Source organism: Daucus carota, chromosome 5 (genome assembly GCF_001625215.2).
Source record: "Daucus carota subsp. sativus chromosome 5, DH1 v3.0, whole genome shotgun sequence".
NCBI lineage: Eukaryota > Viridiplantae > Streptophyta > Magnoliopsida > Apiales > Apiaceae > Daucus > Daucus carota.
Genome location: NC_030385.2, coordinates 517,852 through 537,978, shown reverse-complemented (window position 1 = coordinate 537,978; position 20,127 = coordinate 517,852). Strand labels below are relative to the sequence as shown.

At 41.6% G+C, this 20,127-nt stretch overlaps 2 protein-coding genes across 4 annotated transcripts; both read right to left on the bottom strand.

The window, feature by feature from the left end:
- Positions 1-30: 30 nt before the first annotated feature.
- Positions 31-4,962, bottom strand: LOC108223552 (polyadenylate-binding protein 2). Of its 3 annotated transcripts, none has more exons than XM_064093481.1 (7): positions 4,885-4,962; positions 4,645-4,840; positions 3,846-4,441; positions 3,667-3,768; positions 2,904-3,092; positions 1,412-1,500; positions 31-344 (listed from the first exon to the last, which is right to left on the bottom strand). In XM_064093481.1, the coding sequence occupies exons 1-6, from the start codon at positions 4,951-4,953 to the stop codon at positions 1,450-1,452; spliced, it is 1,203 nt and encodes a 400-aa protein (XP_063949551.1). In that variant the 5' UTR covers positions 4,954-4,962; the 3' UTR covers positions 31-344; positions 1,412-1,449. The 3 variants fall into 3 exon arrangements, with proteins under 3 accessions (XP_063949551.1, XP_063949550.1, XP_017253363.1); XM_064093480.1 differs by having other exon boundaries at positions 1,412-1,503; positions 4,885-4,961; XM_017397874.2 differs by having other exon boundaries at positions 1,412-1,503; positions 4,645-4,890.
- A 10,505-nt stretch (positions 4,963-15,467) lies between these two features.
- LOC108221115 (uncharacterized) lies at positions 15,468-20,078 on the bottom strand. Its single transcript, XM_017395014.2, has one exon. It carries the CDS (start codon positions 20,076-20,078, stop codon positions 15,468-15,470), a length of 4,611 nt encoding a protein of 1,536 aa, XP_017250503.2.
- Positions 20,079-20,127: the final 49 nt, after the last annotated feature.

Below are 20,127 nucleotides of genomic sequence, written 5' to 3'. Positions count from 1 at the left end.
CTTGACGTCACACTACTCTTGTAGACATCGTTAGGTTCCAAATAACATAGTGACAGTATAAAATAAAAAGGATACAGACATACATGTAGTTGTTACTTTGACACGTTCAAATTGAAATTCATACATCACAAACATAAATTAGGCAAAGTTTTTTTGTTAAAGCAAATTAGTAATTACAGAGCAAGTTCTAATGTTTAATTGCAAAGCCCAGCTGGGGTTAGATTGTCAAGCTTTCCTCAAACACCAAGGGCCTCCACAAATTTTGCCTTCCTAGCAGCATGATCATCCTCACTGACGCTGGCCCATAAATGGTCAACAATAGGGTGGAGGCTTTCCCTGTGCATCTGCCATTAAACAAACATGTTATAACTGTTCAACCAATGCACAAAGTATTGATCCTATTTCCAGGGTTACAATTACTGATAACTTTGACCAACAAATCAGCAAAAGTAGAACAAATAAGCATGGTGCAACTAGTTCAGTAAACACGAAGGCGTAGCAACTCCTTTAACTGAAAGGCCCTGCTCCCGAGTTTTTTTAGGAGTGAAAGCAAGTGAATGTAAGTGAAAGTAAATGAACTTTCACTTGCATCCCACTTTTGGAGTGAAAGTTTTGGAGTGAAAGTGGGTTATATTTTCATTCATTTTCACTTGCTTTCCTCCCTTTAAAAAACTCGGGACCACAAATAAGAATGAAAGTTGGGTAGGTTTACTAGAACCTACCCTTTTCTGGATCCATCTCACATCAATAACTCGACCCCTACCGCCTATAGGTAGTTTTAGACAAGTTTCTTTTGAAGTAGATACCTGAATGCCAAGTATGGCTCGTAACAATCTATCCTCCGGTTCCTCTTCACTTGCTTTCCTCCCAATTTATAACTCGGGTGCAGGGTGTTAATGTCACAGGTGAAAGTTACATTTACGCTCAAACTCCTATAAACGTTATTAATTGCAAACTTTACTACAAGAAAATATACAGTATCCTACTTTATTAAGATTTATGTCATGTCCCTGCACCCCTGTAGGATACTTTGACTGAAATGTCAACATCTTAACCAACTTAAATACCACATAGATATAAAATTATGAAATATAATATAACTAAAAAAAATTGACGACAGAGATAGTAAGAGAAATAAAGATGGCAAGGGGGACATTGAGAAGAACACGCCTAATCTACAAAGTCCTTAAAACGTTTTTCACAGCTAATTCTAATACAAATATATATCCAGTATCTACTTTATTAAATCCCTGCATCCGTCTTTTGAAAAAAAGAGCTCTACCAAATTCTTAAAATTCAAAGATTCACACACTGAGTAACTTAGTTTGCAAACATTATTCAAAATATAATTGTGACCGTGAACCTCATGCTTGTAGATGTGAAAAGGCTGAGAAGTGTTGACATGCTGTACCTGGAAACCCATTATGACATCGCAGCCCCATGGGTGGCCTAATACGGCCACATACTAGGAAAAAGTTGCTGATGCTGCCCAAATTCGGGCTGCTGTTTAAAAACAGAAAAAAACAAACTTTTCACTAATGTTGAAGGAACAAAGGCAAAGAAAGAGAAAATCAATTATCAAACAGTCATAGGGTAGGCAGGATCAACATAATTCCTTGAATATATATCTACACACACACACAACACACACACACACATAATATATATATATATATATATATATATATATATATATATTCAATCCCTAGAACCTCTTCAATATATATACATACATATATATATAGCAATGGTCAGCTAAAATTACAAGAAAAGAAGTATTCAATCCCTAGAACCTCATCAACATTGAAATCAACAAATAAGAACAATTTAATTTCAGAATCGTTGTTGAATAGACTCCTATCTACCCCCCTCCAACCTTCTCACACATCATCTTCTTAGTTATTCAAGATCAATTGCAGCTAGGCTCGCCAAAGATATCACCAGATATGATGAGTCTTGTCTATACCGGCTGGTTCAATATTTGGTGCATAGGACTAAAAGCATTGGAATATCGCTGTCAGGAACAAGCTGTTCCGGAACTGTATATTTGATATTTTTGGTGTTTTTGTACGTTAAAGTGATAAGAAACGCAGAATCGGTAGAGAAACAGGTAGGAATTGCAGAATTAAGATAGAAACCAGACAGATTAGGGCAGAAATAGAGTTATTCAGCAGAAAGATAAAGACTGATACAGAGTTCTGAGAGAGAGAGAGAGAAGCGGGGGGGGGGGGGGGGGGGGGGGGGGAGCGAGAGCTTGCAATAAAAGATTGTTTTCTAGAGAGAGAAGAAGAGAGTGGTGGAAACAAGTTCCCTTGTTCTTATATTCATAATGCCTCATCCGAAGTACAAGACCTTCTCTACTTAAAACAGTTCCTGACTTGTAACTAACACAGAAAAGACCAGAATACCCCTTTACGACTAATACTGCTACAAATACTACACAGATCCTGGCAATTGCACAACGCGTGTTTATAAAGTTTGCAACCTTATATATATTATTTGTGCTTTATGTATTCAATCTATGTAGTACGGTACTACAGTGCAGATATGTTATATATCCAATCCATATTTCAGACCAGAACTACCACTAAAATCACCAAAAGGATGTGACGAAGAAGATTTGCCAGTATTACGCAATTTATCTCACTGAAAGTTTTTCAAAGATCATATCTCAACACACAAATAACAGAGCATAAGGACATATTTATGTTGCTAATTACAATTTGATTTGTCTGAGGGGAAACCAGAATTCGAAACCATATACAGATTATGAGAGTTTCACTTAATTCCTTTGTCGTTCACGAAACAAATGAAAATATTTAAAGCACACTATAGCATCAATGAGAAAACCGAAATACCACATGAGTGGATAATAAAAATTAAGATACAAAGAAAGAGAATACTTGGAGCGTATATGGAGTAGGAAGAGCTTCTGGGTAGAGCGCTTGTTGTCCAAAACCAGGACCAGGGAACGGGTACATCACAGGAGGAGAGTAAATTGGGAGAGGTAGAGGGGTGTTCGCCGAGAAAGCTCCACCAGTAGATTCCAATGGGACTGGAAGCATATGAAAGAACTCTGCCTGCGCCTGTGCCTGCATGAGGATTGAGGTAAAATTTAGAGATTCCATCAATGCACCTGCAGAGCAGTGCTGACCCTTGTGATACTGTCACTAACGATTAGTATTTATGTATTAAAGAAAAACACAAATAAAGTTCAACCAAAGCATGATGGACAAAAGCATGTTAAAACTTGTACAGTGAAGAATAGAAGCGTAGCAAAGCATGCAAGTGACTGGACCTAACAATTTCCACAAATTTGTAGCCAGAAAACCCCAATTAGTTTACCAAAACTTCAACCCACTCTCTGCTGGAAATTACTTCTAGGCCATAAAAATACAGAAACTATAGATTTGTCTGAAGTACTGGAATGAAGTGTGGAAGAGTTGTCAAAAAGAGTTATTCCTAAGCCACAAATTACAAATAATTAGCTTTTGTAATTATAGCACAAAAGCATGTTGCAATTACTTCAATAAACACAAAAGCATTGGCACTTCGTTTTACTTTAATGAAACAGGTGCAAGTTACATTTAAGTTCCTGACTGATGCAAGTGACTTGACCTAACATTTGAAAAATGTGAATAATGAAACAAAAAGACAGAGTAGTACCTGTGAGGTTTCTGTGTTTTGTTGTTCATCTTCTTCCTGAGCTTGAAAGAGGTTAAGATGAAGATGTTTGCTGACGACCATTTTGGCGTCGATCTCACCAAGCTGTAGAAACGAGCAAAAACAGAACAGTTAGTGTAGGGGGAGGTATTTGGGAAAAAAGTGTGGAGGAGGAACATTACAGGTCTAAAAGTAGAGGTCTCTTCATGAATTCTGCCAATATAAAGCAAGGGAAGAGAAGGCGGCTGAAGTGCAGCGGCAGCTCTGTCAGCAGCTTTGGAATCCTCAAAGGTGACAGCTGCAAAGAGTGCATCTTTTGGTAGTAACCTCTTTATGCAAACACTGGTAACATTTCCAAAGGGGGAAAGTGTGTCGGTGATATATTGTTTGGATACATCAGAGGTAATTGAAAGATTGAGTTTATTATAAGCACGCTCGGGGAATCCATATTGTTCGACCATGAGAAATGAAGAAACGTGAAGTCTCTTGCTTTTGTGGAAAAGTCTGCTGCCATTCAAGTGTGTTATGGCAGACTGAGCAGCTTCTACACAATCAAAGCGGACAGTTGCATAGCCAGAAGCATCGGTAGCTAAGTTGATGGAAATGATATTTCCATAAATTTTTAGTACATGAAACAAGGCTTTTCGGGTGACTGATTTGGGCAAGTTTTTGATGAAAATAACAGATGGTGAAAGATCGTTATGGAAAGGCGAAAAGAGAACATGAATAGGCTTGTTCTTAAGCCAAGTGGAATTCAACAGCTCCATCGCTTCCGCAGCTGAAAGGCATGATGAGGACATGATAAATAAATAAAGTTGATTTAGTGTTTGATATGAATGAAGGATTATACATGAGGAAATAATACATACATACACACACACATAATAATGAAATTGACAAATCCCTAATTAATACAGTAATCAACAAAATTGAAAGGGTGAATAACTACAAATTACAGTATGAATCTATCGAGTGTCTAACCTTCATTGTGATTATCAAATTCGACAAAGCCATAGCCGAGAGACTTGTCGATTTGAGAATCCTTAACAATCACGCAAAAATTCACATAACAATCAGGGGCATGATCATGGAAGTGGTAACTCAACTCTTTACTAGTTACGCTTGAACCCAAATTACCGACATATAACGTCACCGCCGGCGACATTCTTCCTTTTGTGTTTCTTATCAAACCCTAACCCCCCTCTTCTTTATGTGTCTTGTCTTCTTCGTGCGTAAATCATTCCCTCGCCCAATTTTATTTTTTGATACTCCCTCCGTCCCAAAATACATTTCATAACTTTTAACTAGTCAGATTGTAATTTAACTGCAATTTATATGTATTATATAATTGAGAAAAATAAAAAAATATCATTAAAAAATATATCTAATTTATAAAATATAGCTTTTTATGTTTAAAAATAATAAATAAATAACTGTTTATGTATACTCAAAGATGAGTCAATTTGACTAGTTAAAAGTCAAATTTGACATGTGTATTTTTGGACGGAGAGACTTCATAGTTTCTGAATGCAGTCCACGTTGAAAATTTTAATTGTTTTATGTGTTTAGTATATAAATAATCAAGGACAATTATGTAAATTTTATGTAAATTCACGTACCGAAAAACACGTACCGTACCGACCTATCAAACTTTCAATGTTTCGTCTATTATAATAACTAGCTTATTGCACGGGCGGGTATAATATTTATTATTTATCGGATGTAGTTTAAATTTAACTAATTTTATTGTAAAAAAAATATTTTAAAATAATATGGTAAAATAAATCTACTTATATATCTATATTATACTATAATAAGCCAACATATGTATAATTTGTAGTCAAAAGTTTTAGTTATATTTTTTGGTTTGGTACTCTCCTTTTGGTACTAAAAGTCTACAAGTCTATAAAAGTGGAGTCTATTAATCTTATATTGTTAAACAGTTTCAAATACTAAAAACACTCCTAACAATACATTATAATATAATATTTCATTAAAAAAATTATAATGATATTATAAATAAAATTACAAATATACAATTTTGAATATCTTTTTTAACAAGAACCTTTACATAACTCTTTTTTAACTTTAACATGTTCTATTTCAGTATAAACACGAACCATTACATAACTCTTTATAACTTTAATCTTAAAAGTTTCCGTTGTAAAAAAAATTAAAGTTACAAAATTACGTTGAAATACGATTGATTGGATTACTGAATCTTTCAAATCGTCTATATTTGAAAAAATTTGAATTTTCTGATTTTTTTTTTAGTTTTAAATCTCCGTGTACTAAATTCGGATTAAATGTACTAAAATCATGATACACACACACATATTAGGGTTTGCCCATTATCAAGTAATCGGGAGAAAATACAGTCGGTTGAATAATATAATTTAATTAAAATTTAATTCATTAATATTAAAATATTAATAAAATGATATTAAAATTTAAATTATAAATAATAAATTATGAAATATATACCCGCCCGTGCTTTGCACGGGTTAAAGGCTAGTACATGTCAAACCTCCCTCCTGAGCAAATAAATTACCTAACTCCGAACCCGAGCCTAACTCCTCCTCGTATATATAAAAAAATGTTATTTTTATGAATTGAACCCAAGACCTCTCCAACAAACCTACACCACTTAAATCACTTGAGCCACACAATCAATTAATTTTTTATTCAAAAGCATTAACCACATACATTAAAACTGTTGTATTTATATTATTTTCAATGTCTTATTTATTTGAGATAGGTTATTATTTCAGTTAAGTCTCATATGTTGTTAAATGATAAATTAATATATGTATATTTACGTAAATAAATTTAAAATTTAAAACCATCTGAACAATCGGGCTCGAACCGTGATTCAGATATCTAAAAATAGATATAATTCATATTCAAATAAAAATGAGATTCCAGTGAGCATGTTTAAAAAGAAAAACTGATGGACTTTCAACATGGACTATGTCATATTAATTTTTTTTTTTTAAAAGTACAGATATAAGAATAATGACAAAGACATCAAATTTGGTGTTAGAAAATATATCTAAATGATGTAATTTTGATGATATATGAATTTGAAATATTATGACTTGTGATATAAAGGTGAATTGAGGGTAATTCTATGTTGTTAATCAAAAGTCAACCAAATTATAATAAAAAGCATTCATGTGACCTACTAAAAATAATTGAGTTATAAATTTTACTTGGTTAAAATAAAATAATGCAGAGAAATAAGTTAAATAAAATGATTCAAACTATAATTAAATTAATTAATCATTTACAAATTAAACTAATAAAATATTATTAATTCTAAACCAGATAATCCGACGCGATATGGTGAAACTAATATCTTACTAAACGGGACTAAAAAAAATAGTTTTCCCATAATCTAGAATATCGAGTACCTGATTTGATCTCTAACAATTGATCATGATATGCTACATTGCTCACCCTAAGAAATACGAGTATCAAAATATTTAAAAATGTGAGTTTGCACAAAGCTATAAAAGTAATTACGCAACTAATTAAACTGAATATTTCATGTTATTATGAACTTCATGGGTATCTACTCTCATTTTGCTATTTGAAATTCCAGCATTTTGAGATCTAACACATTGAATTACTATATAATTGATATGAAAATTAAAAGGGTAAGCCACATCAAAGGTGTCAAAATTTTTGTGGGTAAAATTATAAGGTCAGTAGTTCAATCGATGCTTTTATAATAAAATAAGGTATGGGTGTTTTTACATAAAACATTGTTACAATTTCTATTTATACAAAGTGTGTGCAACATATGCTAAAAAAAGAATGTGTTTGATGATCTGCCCCATCATGTATCACTTAACTATTACGCAAACCTACGCTCAAGAAAGAAGAAATAAAATTTAAAATAACGCGGAACACACATCTTCATCTAATCATGATTTTGGATATTGTAATTTACATATCAAGAATAAGTTTTCTTCAAAATCATATTATATTAGATGAAATAATCTAATAATTTTCAACAATAAATTACAGATTCTATTAATGAGGTATAATATATTTAAAATCTAAAAGTAAAATCAATTTGAGATCTAAGACATTGAAGTACTATATAATTAATATAAAAATTTAAAAGGGTAAGCCACATCAAAGGTGTCAGAATTTTTTCTGGGTACAATTATAAGGTTAGTAGTTCAATTGATACTTTTATAATAAAATAAGGTACAAAATGACTACATATTTCGCCTCTTCGCTCCATCAGCTCTCGGAGCACCCTTGAAAATAAAAGGCAAAGCCTCAAAATGGATCCATAATTCGGTTCTTTGCTCCATCATATCTTGGAACATTCTTGAAAGTAAAAGGCATATTCCTAAAATGGCTCTATAATTCGGTTCTTTGCTCCATCAGCTTTTGGAGTGTCCAATTTTTGAAGCACCCCTCTGTGGGGCGCCCCGCTTGTGAGGCGTCTTGCTTGTGAAGCACCCTTAAATAAAGCTCTTGGAGCGTCCAAATTTTGAAACATTCTTAATTGATCTTTGAGCGTCCAATTTTTGAAATATTCTTAATTGCTCATCGAGCGCCCATTTCATCAAGCGTCATGCTCTTGAAGTTCACACCCTTGAAACATCACGCTCTTGAAGTGTTCTTAAATATAAAATACAGCTCTTAAAGCATCCAGCTCTTGGATCGTCCTTTAAGCGTCACACTTTGGAGGGCGCTAAAGTGGTTCAACGACTTGCATCTTCGCTTCAGCAGTTCTGCTTCATTATTTCTCCGGCTTCCAAAGTATTTTAGGCTCTAGTTGTCCTTGACCTTCAAGGTCGAATAGCCTCTTCGCTTCAGCGGCTCTGCCTCCTTACTTCATCGGCTCTTCCAACGTCCGAAGTTTTGGTCATGACTTCCAAGGCTAGCAAGCTCTTCGCCTCATAGGAGGACGCCTATTAGTTGCTTCTTGAAAAGTTTGAGCAGAGAGATGATATTCTCAGATCTGATCGGAAAAGGAGGCGCTGAAATGTTGAACCGATGAACCAAGTGGCTCTGTTTTCTGCTTCATTACATCGCTTCACTAGCTCGGCGAGCGTCCTTTAAATGGCTGACAAAGCCCTACAACGGGTCTCAGGTATGATGACTCCTCACCACATCACTACATCGCTTCACTAGCTCGGCGAGCGTCCTTTAAATGGCAGACAAAGCCCTACAACGGGTCTCAGGAATCACGCCTACTCACTACATCGCTTCACTAGCTCGGCGAGCGTCCTTTAAATGGCAGGCAAAGTCTTACAACGGTCTTAGGTATCACGCCCCAAGGCTTCATCTGCCCAAACATATTCCTCCAAGATAAGCCCGCTTTGGGGGCAAGCTAGTATGTGAATCAAGGCATCTGCATTAACTTCCTTACACTACTAGAAATCTATCAATAGACATCGGTACATACACATCGGTTGTAGTTGCACCCGATGTTAAAAGATCATTTAACATCGTCCAAAAATTAACCGATGTCTAATGATTCTAGGACATCGGTGTTTTTCATAAATGATGTCTAATGACCTATCTCAAAAAAATAAAAACATAGGCGGCATTTTCCACCCGCCCATTTTTCCTTGTACACATTACAAATATTTCAACAAACTCAGAACTTCTCCGGACTTGGACAAAATTTCACCAAATCTCAAAACATTCCCCTCATTTTATTTCAAGAAAATTAAACACACACTTTCTCAAAACACCATACATTAATTATATAGTCAAACATACATTTTCTGAAGCTCCATTCTCTCTCCCCGACATAAACCCTAATGCCCAAATTAACCAATTACACTCCAATTCACCCTCACAGACACATCTCTCAGGCTGCAGCGACATTCCAACACTCTTCTTTCATCATTTCAGTTGCATGATAACGCCAATCTCCGATCCCGGTCCTTCCTCCGCCGTGACTGGTGGTTTCGTGGTGTAGCTGCTGGATGGGAGCCTACAAAACAACGCCGGCGGGGGGGTTTGGCCCCAAAGCGCCTCCGGCGTGAGAGTAAGCGTAGGTTTCGGAAGGGTAAAGATAAGAGAAAGTGTTATCTATGTGTGGTGGGTGAAGGTGTATGTGTGGTGGTTGCTGGTGGCTGGTGGCTGAGAGTGTTTGAATATATGCTGAGTGCTTAAGTGTGTGTAGAGAATGAGTATGGAGAGTGAAGTTAAGTTAACCCTTAAACTTTTGATCCTTGGTCTATTTATAGGCCAAGGATTAGGGTTTAAGGGTGCGTACCTGGATCCTGGTCCTACACGTGTAGGGGTTGGATCCCCTACACGTGTCCAGGTGTCAGCGTAGAAGTAGTATTTTGGAATGTTCCCTGGCTTGTCTCTATCGCCAGTAGTTGACCGTTATGTTTGTCTTTATCGTGTCAGTCTGTGCCTTGTGCAGCAAGTGTCGGCCGGTACAAGTGTGCCCGGGTAAGTTGTGAGTTTCGATGAACCCGGGTAAGAGGTCCTGTCGTGGTTGTGTACCCGGGTAAGATCGAGGATTGCCTTGATTGCTTTGTGTGGTCAACGGTCTTGCTGGTGCCGGGGCCCATATATGAACCCGGGTAGGCAAGACTTCGGGTTATACCCTATCATTTGCCCCCCACTCCCTTATATAGGTTTCCTATGTGAGGGAGTAGAGTGGAGTCGCCGCTTTTGCTTTTCTGTTCGGGTATCCGGGTAAGGGGGTTTGCTCGTGTTTCTGTACTCGGGTGAATCCGGGCAGAGGGTTTGCTTTGCCCTTCATGTCCGGGTAGACCCGGGTGGAGTTTTTGCTCTTGCCCCCCTGTCCGGGTAGATCCGGGTAGGGGTTTTGCTTTTGCCCCCCTGTCCAGGTAGACCCGGGTGGGTGTTGTACTCGGGTTTGAGGGGAGTCGAACCGATTGTTGTCCCTCGGAATTCGAGGGGTCTGCAGCCGTTTTGTTTTTTGAAAATTGGAGTGGCGCGCCTTTTGAGGGAGTTATTATTACAGCTGTAATAATTGTTGAGGGGCCAATAACAAATTGCCACCTGGACCGCGATGTGACTATAAGTACCACCCTCCCTCTCAGTTTTCACTTTTTACTTTTGCCTTTGTTTTCTCTTCTTCATTCTTTCACTGTTGCTCTTTGTTTTCTCGGAAGGTTTCACTGGAGTCTCGGAGATCGTTGTCGTTGTCATCGCAGTTTTTGCTCCGTCGTTGGTTATCACGGTAAGTCCCCTTTCATCATTTTTTTTTTGTTCGCTTCTTTCATATCTCACCATTACGGTCTGTATGAGCTTCTCTTTCGAAATGCCTGCTTTTGATTTGTTGATTGTTTCGTATATGATTTTGTATGTTGTGTACGAATTGTGTATGTTCTTGCGGTGTGTTCCGTTTGTAGGTTTTGGGGAATGGTTCGATTTTGGTTGATTTTGAGCATTTTGGGTGGGTGTGTTGGTTTCAAGTTTCTGGGCTTTTGATTGATTGTTCTTGGTGAGATATATGTATGTATATGCGTATAGCGGTTAGGGTTTGTCGTTTGATTTGTGATTGCGGTTTGAAATGATTTAGAAATTGTTTGTGGCTGTTAGAATTCTTGGGGCTTTGACTGAGCCCGGGTAGGGATTTCTTACCCGGGTTGAAGGTGCCACTTGGGTTGAGTAGGGGGCGTGACGGTTTTTATGTGGATGGGGGGAGTACTCGGGTTATCCCTTTTGTGGCGTATTGTAGGTCTTTGTGACCCGGGTAGCCTCTTCCTTGCGCGACTTCGGGACCCGGGTAACTTCTTCCCTCCTTCATCTTGAAGGGAGAGAGAGGGACCCGGGTAACCTTAGTCGTATCCTGGTAGCTTTTTAATTTGTTGTTCCTCACATAGATTTAGGGCGGGATCCGGACCTTCGTAAAACTTGAAATAAAATTGGTTGAATGCTGAATTGACCCGGATTCTCCTTTTCCTCTAGGTCTATGGTCCGGATCAAACAGAGGGCCAGGCGAGATATTGTAGCTTTTTCTGGTGTTCCGGGGCAGTATTCTAGTGATAGTGAGACCGACGAGCGACAGTCCCTCGCAGACCGGGCTCGTGAGAAGATGGCCGAGAGGGAGATAGCTGTATCCGGGGTTGTGTCGGAGCTTCAAAAGGTGGCTAAGGCCGAGGGGAAGCAAGTGATTATGACCCCGGAGGGTATGTGGATGGATACAAAGTCTTATTTCGTCGCCAAAGCGCCACTGGCCGATGAGAGGGAATTTTACCGGGGCATAGCTTCTTTTTATAAGTTTAAGCATCCGGATGGTCCTTTAGGCCCTTATAAAAAGGAGGAGTTCGACGAGCGGTTTAAGGAGTATGCTGTTTCCCGGCCTCCTTATGCCGTGAAGAGTTCTTTTAGGGAGTTGCCGTGGGAGGTTCAGGATCGGTTGATCCGGGTTGCCTTCCAGCTCCCGGATGCGGTTGAGTGGAGGTTCCCTGAGTCCGGGGAGAAGATTTTCCATCGTCCCGCGGACGGATTCATCCCGGTGTGGATGGAGCATTTGAGGTCCGGGTGGAACCCGAGGTGGCACTTGTTTTTCAGGCACCTATGCAAGTACGAGTATAAATGTTCTCCGATGCAGATCACTCCGAACGCGATTAAGTTGATGACCTGGTTCTTGTGCGCTTGTAACAAGATGGGGTATCAACCTACATTCAAGCTTTTCCACATTCTCTTCCAGTTCAAGAAGTCCGGGGAGAAACCACTGTACGAGCTCCGCTTCCGGTCCAAAGAATGCGGTTTTGGGCCCGATTTTCTTAAACCAGTGATGCACCAGTCTTCTTTGAAGAACTGGAATCGTGAAGTGTTGATGTTGAAAGGCTTGGATATCCACTACATGCCTTATCTTGTCACGGATGATAAGTTAGTCAAGACAAATTTTGATGCTCCGGGCGCATCCGGGAAGTTCCGGGATCAGCTTAGGGAGTTTTGTGAGTGTCTTGGGCAGCAGTTGACCCGGGATACCTTCATGCAATTTGACAAACTGCATGAATGGGGATGTAAGTATAATCCGGATTAAAAATCTCTCCATACTTGTGTTTTTCTTTCCTCTTGTTTGTTTCCTAGAATTGTTAAGTAGCCCGGGTAATCTTATACCCGGGTCGTCTTCATATGCTTTGTGTACTTGTATTCTATTTGCCCCTTTTTCGCTTTTTGGAAGTGTTAAGTGGCTCGGGTCGTCTGTTTCTTATGTGTATGTGTTACCTTATCTGCTACGCCTTCTAACCCGGTCATTGTCTGCCTGCAGGTTTGCCGTATTTTGATAAAAACCTGTGGAAGAGTATGGCTAATGAACACTTTGCTGCTGCTCTAAGGAACCTGGGGGGAATTCATTCGATCCCCAAGCCTACTCCTAAGCCCAAGACCGGATCTGGGAAGAATGATGAATCCGGGTCTTCTAGGCAAGAGGCAACCGGTGGTGAGTCCAGCGCTGCAATGGAGAAAATTGCCTTGGGAGAGACTGAAGAGGTTGCGGAGCCTGGTAGCCAAGAGTTGGTGACCCGGGGGAGGAAGAGGAAGCAGGACTCGGCGCAGAAGGCCCCCGCTAAAGTTCCCAAAGTTGGCCGGGGGAAAGGGGTTCTGCTGGATTCTGACTCGGATTCTGATGATGAAGATGATGACGGGGAAGGTGCCCGGGTTTCCCTTGGGGCCGGGAAGTACTCTGCCCGGGAAATAATCAAGATAATGTCGGAGATTCCGACCGAGGAAGACTGGGTTAGAATGGATGATTCCGGGATGGTGAGCACTTTCAAGGAACTGGGGAGTCTTTGGGGTCAGGTGAGTATGTTTTCACTTTTGTGTTGTCTTTTGTATGCTCTTTCTTCTGTATGTTTCTGATCCTGCGAATCCGGTGTTTGCAGCTGGGGTCTCGTCTAGCCGGGTTCAATACCATTGCTTTTAATTTGATAAAGTCGGAAAGGAACACTGCTGAGACTTTGGGGGCGAGAGCCCGGAAAGCTGAGTCGGACTTGGCCCTGGAGAGGTCGGCTAAGGAGAAGTTGGAGTCCGAGTTGGAGAAGCGGGTGAAGGAAACCGAATCCCGGCTGGAGGCTGAGTGGAAGCGGAAACTGGAGGATGCTGAGACCCGGGCGGGTGATTCTGAGAAGAGGGTGGCCGAACTCGAGGGGGATGTGGAGAAGCTGAGGAAACAACTCGAGGACCGAAAGGAACCAGAAGTTGTGATTGCTGATTTTAAGGAATCTGAAGAGTATAAGGGTGCCCTGGCCAATGCTGCAGCTGCGGAGGTTGTCCGATGCTGGAATGTTGCCGAGAGGCACATCAAAACGGATCCGGTGGCAGATCTGACCAGTTTCATCAACCTTTATATCCAGGCCAAGGATGATGTTTCGGCCGGTAAGGGTGAACCCGAACCCTTCGAGGGTCCTTCTCCGAGCTTCATCGCTCCAGCCAATCCGGTTGGTCCCGTCGATGTGGCTCTTCAGACAAACAACCTTCACCCTGCTACTTAGCCACTTTTTCTTTAATCTTGAACATGTTGTTTGAAATGATCTTTTGTATTTCTGGATGAGTTTTTGCTGGATTTGAATATTTATCCGAGGTCCGTGTGGACCCGGGATTGTGGAAGCCTGCTTTGCTGCCTTTTATCAAATATTTTCTTGTCATATTTGTTTGTGAATGCTTTTGTATGCTTTGTGTATTCCAGATTGGCTGTTTGCAATATTTCTGTACTTAGAAAATTTTCTAAGTAATTATAACGCAGGTGTGCCCGGGTCAGTTTTACCCCGGGTGGATCGCTTTTAGGATACTTTGTACTTAGAAAATTTTTCTAAGCAAAAACAATGTAGTTGTACCCGGGGTAGAGTGTACCCGGGTTGATTGCTTGAAATGGTCTTGTACTTAGAGATTTTAATGTTTGTCCGGGTTGATTGCTTTGTACATGTTTGCACTTAGAAATTTTTCTAAGTAGATAAAAATAGATGGACCCGGGCAACATCTACCCGGGTTGATTGCTTAAATATGTTTGCACCTAGAAATTTTTCTAAGTAGATAAAAATAGATGGACCCGGGCAACATCTACCCGGGTTGATTGCTTAAATACGTTTGCACTTAGAAAATTTTCTAAGTAGATAAAAATAGATGGACCCGGGCAACATCTACCCGGGTTGATTGCTTAAATGAGTTTTTGGTTGCCTTAGAAATTTTCTAAGTAGATGGGATGGATGGACCCGGGTAGATCTTTCCCGGGTTGATTGCTTTATTTAGCTTTTATGCTTAGAAATTTTTTCCGAGTGATGGTATGGGTGGACCCAGGCATGCCATGCCCGGGTTGTATGCTTTCATTTGCTTTTTATACTTAGAAATTTTTTCAAGTTAGTGATGGTATGGATGGACCCGGGTATGCCATGCCCGGGTTGTATGCTTTCATTTGCTTTTTATACTTAGAAATTTTTCCAAGTTAGTGATGGTATGGATGGACCCGGGTATGCCATGCCCGGGTTGTATGCTTTCATTTGCTTTTTATACTTAGAAATTTTTCCAAGTTAGTGATGGTATGGATGGACCCGGGTATGCCATGCCCGGGTTGTATGCTTTCATTTGCTTTTTATACTTAGAAATTTTTCCAAGTTGAATGATTGCATGGATGGACCCGGGTAGATCCTTCCCGGGTTGGTTGTTGATATTGCTTGGTTGCCTTAGAAATTTTCTAAGTAAATAATAACATAGATTCATCGGCAGCAAAAGACTTCATTGATATTAAAACTATTACACAGCTTTAGAACGATCAAAATACATGATTGCTTTTAGGGATATGTAGCTGTCTTCTAGGATCCTTGTCCTTCTTCCTCATTCTACTGGTAGAATTTTCTTAATCTGAGTCCGTGCCAGGTGTTAGATACTTCTGACCCGTCCATATGCTCCAATTTGTAGGTGCCCGGCCTTAGGACTTCTTTGACTTTGTAGGGGCCTTCCCACTTAGGCATCAGCTTGCCAGTGTTGGTTGGATCAGAGGCTTCGGTGTCTCGTAGGACCAGGTCTCCTGCTTGGAAATTTCTGACCCGGGATTTTTTGCTGAAGTGATCCCGGGTCTTTTCCTTGTATTTTTCCATTTTTGCGATTGCCTGATCTCGAATTTCATCTACCAAGTCCAAGTTGACCCGGAGTCCTTCTTCATTGGCGATTTCATCAAAGTTGATTGCTCTATAGGAGGGTGACCCGACTTCTATTGGAAGCATTGCTTCGGTTCCATAGGCTAACTTGAACGGGGTTTCGCCGGTGCTTGTCCGGGGACTGGTTCGGTATGACCAGAGAACATGGGGTAGTTCTTCCGGCCATTTGTTCTTGCTTTCTTCTAGCCTTTTTTCAATTCCTCTCAGGAGGATCCGGTTGGTGACCTCTACCTGGCCATTTCCTTGAGGATAGGCGACTGAAGACTTCTTGTGCTTGATGCCTCTTTCAGCCAGGTAGCTTTCAAAGTCTGACCCTATGAACTGGGGTCCATTATCTGATATCAGGACTCTTGGTAGCCCGAATCTCATCAAGATGTTGTCCATGAACCGGATGACATCTTGCTGATTGATTGTCCGCATTGCTTTAGCTTCGACCCACTTGGTCATATAGTCGATGGAGACTAGCAAGTACCTAAGGTCTCCTTTGGCCCGGGGAAAGGGTCCCATGATGTCTATCCCCCAAACAGCAAAAGGTATTGGAGATAGGACTGATGAGGGTAGGACAGGGCTTACCCGGGGTACGTTGCTGAATAGTTGGCAGTTCTTGCATTTTTTCACGAACTCGACGGAGTCTTGATGAATTGTTGGCCAGTAGTAGCCTTGCCGGATGATTTTATATGCCAGGCCTTTTGCCGACATGTGATCTCCACAGATCCCTTCATGAACTTCTCTTAGGCAATATTCGGCCTCCTCCGGACCTATGCATTTCAGGATTGGGGATGAGTAGGTCCGGCGGAAGAGTGTTCCTCCTTCGACAAAAAATTTGGCCGCCTTAGCCTTCAGCCGTTGTGCTTTCCCCTTGTCTTCGGGTAACTCTCCCTTCTCTATGTAGTTGATCAGGGGAGTCATCCAGGTAGGGTCGTTGTTGATTTCAAAGATTTCTTCATGATCTATTGTTGGCTTGTGCAATTCCTCGAAATAGACTGAGCTATCCAGGTCTGCTGAATTCTGGACCAACCTGGAGAGGTTGTCTGCTTCAGCATTTTCTTCCCTGTTTACTTGCAAGATCTTGCACCCGGGGATCAGGGTAAGGTAGCTTTTCACCAAGGCTTGATACTTGGTTAGGATCGGGTCTTTGGCGAGGTATTCCCCATTTGTCTGCCTGACCACGATTTGTGAGTCGCTGTAGATGATAAGGTTCCGGATTGACAGTGTCCGGACCAACTTTAACCCCGCCAACAGGGCTTCGTACTCCGCTTGGTTGTTGGTTGCTGTGAAGTTGAAAGAGATTGTTGTCTTGATTACGAACCCATCCGGGCTTTTCAGGATTATCCCGGCTCCTGATCTTTCGGTTGTTGAGGAACCGTCGACATGAAGTATCCAAGCCTCCGGGTTGAGTTTTCCCGGGGCTTCCGGGTCAGTTTCCATGGGGGTTGTCTGGTTCTCTGGAAAGTTGCATTCCACTACGAAGTCTGCTAGGACCTGGGCTTTGACTGCTGTTCGGGGTAGGAATGTTAGGCTGAACTGGCTAAGTTCGATTGCCCAATTCACTAGTCTCCCGGAGATGTCAGGCTTGTGAATGATTTTCCTTAGAGGTTGGTCTGTGACGATCCTGATCTCTCTTCCCTGAAAGTAGTGTCTGAGTTTCCTGGAGGCGGTGATCAGCGCGAAAGCAAATTTTTCTAAGTTGGGGTATCTGGTCTCTGCATCTTTGAGGACCTGGCTGACATAGTAGACAGGCTTCTGCTGCCCGGCTTCTTCCCTGATCAGGGCTGCCCCAACGGCCAAAGGTCCGGCTGACAGGTATAGATAGAGAGGTTCTCCGGGTAGGGCTTTTGTCAGGATCGGGGGTTTGGACAAGTATGCTTTTATTTCGTCAAGAGCTCTTTGGCAATCCGGGCTCCATTCTACCAACTTCTGATTTTTCGCCCCTTTTAACAACTCAAAGAACGGTAGACATCTTTCAGCGAGTTTGGAGACAAACCTTCGAAGTGCTGCTAAGGACCCTGCTAGCTTTTGGACTTCTCTCTGAGTCCGAGGTGGTTGCATCTCTTGTACAGCTTTGATCTTCTCCGGGTTAGCCTCGATACCCCGGTTGCTTACCATGAAACCCAAAAACTTTCCAGCCTCTACCCCGAATGTGCACTTGTCTGGATTGAGCTTTAGCTTAGTTCTTCTCATGTTCTCAAAACATTCTCTGAGGTCTGAAATGTGACCCGGGACTGATGTAGATTTGGAGATGATGTCGTCGACGTAGCATTCCAAATTTCTTCCGAGTTGGTCTTTGAAAATTTCATTCATTGCCTTCTGGTATGTAGACCCGGCGTTCCTTAACCCGAAAGGCATCAGTTTGTAGGCATATACTGCTCTGTGGGTTATGAAGGCTGTTTTGGCTATGTCTGCTGGGTTCATCTTAACCTGGTTGTACCCGGAGAAGGCATCCATAAAGCTTAACATCAGGTGTCCTGATGTGGCATCAATAAGCTGGTCTATGCTTGGTAAAGGATAAGGGTCCTTCGGGCATGCCGCATTCAGATCTGTGTAGTCAACACACATCCTCCACTTTCCGTTTGCTTTCTTTACCATGACTACGTTAGCTAGCCACTCCGGGTATTTGATCTCGCAGATGATATCCGCCTTCATCAATTTGCCAACTTCCTCATCTATTGCTTTCTGCCTTTCTGGTGCGAAATTTCTTCGTTTTTGTTTAACAGGCTTCTTTTTGGGATCGACGTCGAGGCTGTGCATTGCCAATGATTCATCCAACCCGGGCATGTCATCCGGGCTCCAGGCAAAGACATCTGCATAGCTCCGGAGTAGTTGGATGAGTTCCTCTTTAAAAACGGTATTCAGGCCTTTTCCAATTTTGACTTTCCTTGCCGGGTTGTCTTTCTCGATCAGGACAGACTCGGTTTCGACCGCAGCTTCGACCTTAGTCAATTCTTGTGCCGAGATCATTTGTTGGACCCGGGCATCGGTGTTCTTTTCAACAAAATTTTGAGCTGGGCTCATGGTTGCTTTCTGGTTGCCTTGTCCAGGACCAGGGTTGGTTGCTCCCGGGTTCTGACTGCCCGGGTCTAGGTCGATGACCTGGACTTCACCCTTAGGGTTTGTTCTCGGGTAAGGCCGATGTTTCTTGTTACTTCTCTGTTTTTGGAAAACGGTAGCCTTTCTCTTATTGTCCAGGTGCGTTTCTGCCATGATCAATGCTTGGCTGTAACACATCCCGGCTGCTGCCGAATCTCCTCTGACTTCCCCTACCCCGAACGGGGTTGGGAACTTGAACTTTAGGTGTGGGATGGAAGTAATAGCTTCGATCTTGTTCAGACCTGGGCGGCCGATGATCACATTGTAAGGGGAGGGTGTATCCGTCACATAGAATTTGATGGTATGAGTGACTTGGTTCGGAAGAGTTCCGAATCGGACCGGGAGATAGAGTGTGCCAAGGACCGGGACAATGCTATTCCCGAACCCATATAGAGGATCCTCCCTGTAATCGTTCATCCGGATACTCCCGAGCTCCATTCGATCCATGGTGTGTTTGAACAAGATGTTGGCCGAGGAGCCGTTGTCCACCAGGATCCTCCTTACTTCATTTTCGGCCATGTCAAGGGTCACTACCAAGGCTTGATTGTGACCCCGGGTGACTCCTTCGAAGTCCTTGTTGCTGAAGGAAATCACTTGTTCGGGGAAGGCTTGGATGGACATCACTTCTTGACGGGAGTCCGGGCTGGGAGGAGGGGAACAGGATCCGCCCAGTACCACGTTGACAATGTTCTTTTGTTTCCCCGATCCCTCTCCCTTGTTTGCTGTGTTCCGGGCTATGTATTGTCCCATGTTGCCTTTGCTGATTTGTTCTTCAATGAAATATTTGAGGGATATGCAGTTTTCCGTTTTGTGACCGTGGGTGCCATGATAGTCACAATGTCGGTTAGCAGGTCTGCTCTCTGGAGGAGTCTGCATAGGTTTTGGTGGGTAGTAGAAGGGTTTGTCTCTGATTTCTTTGAGTATATCCTCTCGGGATCTGTTTAGAGGGGTCCATTCGGGCTCTGGTTTTGGTTCCCTGGTTGCTCTGTTTGGACCGGGGTCACTCCTGGACCCGGATCCCTGTTGGCTGGTTCTCTTAGAACCTGTTTGCTGGATGAAGTTTGTTTGTCTGTCTGGTTTGAATTTCTTATCCTGGTGATATTCTTTCCTGGGTCTATCTTCGATTTGTTTTCCTTTTGAACTGCCCTGCCGGGTCATCCTCATTGCTTGGAGCACATCGGTTTCCTTGATGAATTTTGCGGCCATGGCATAGGCAGCTGCCAGGCTCTGTGGCTCCTTGTTGATCAACTCGACC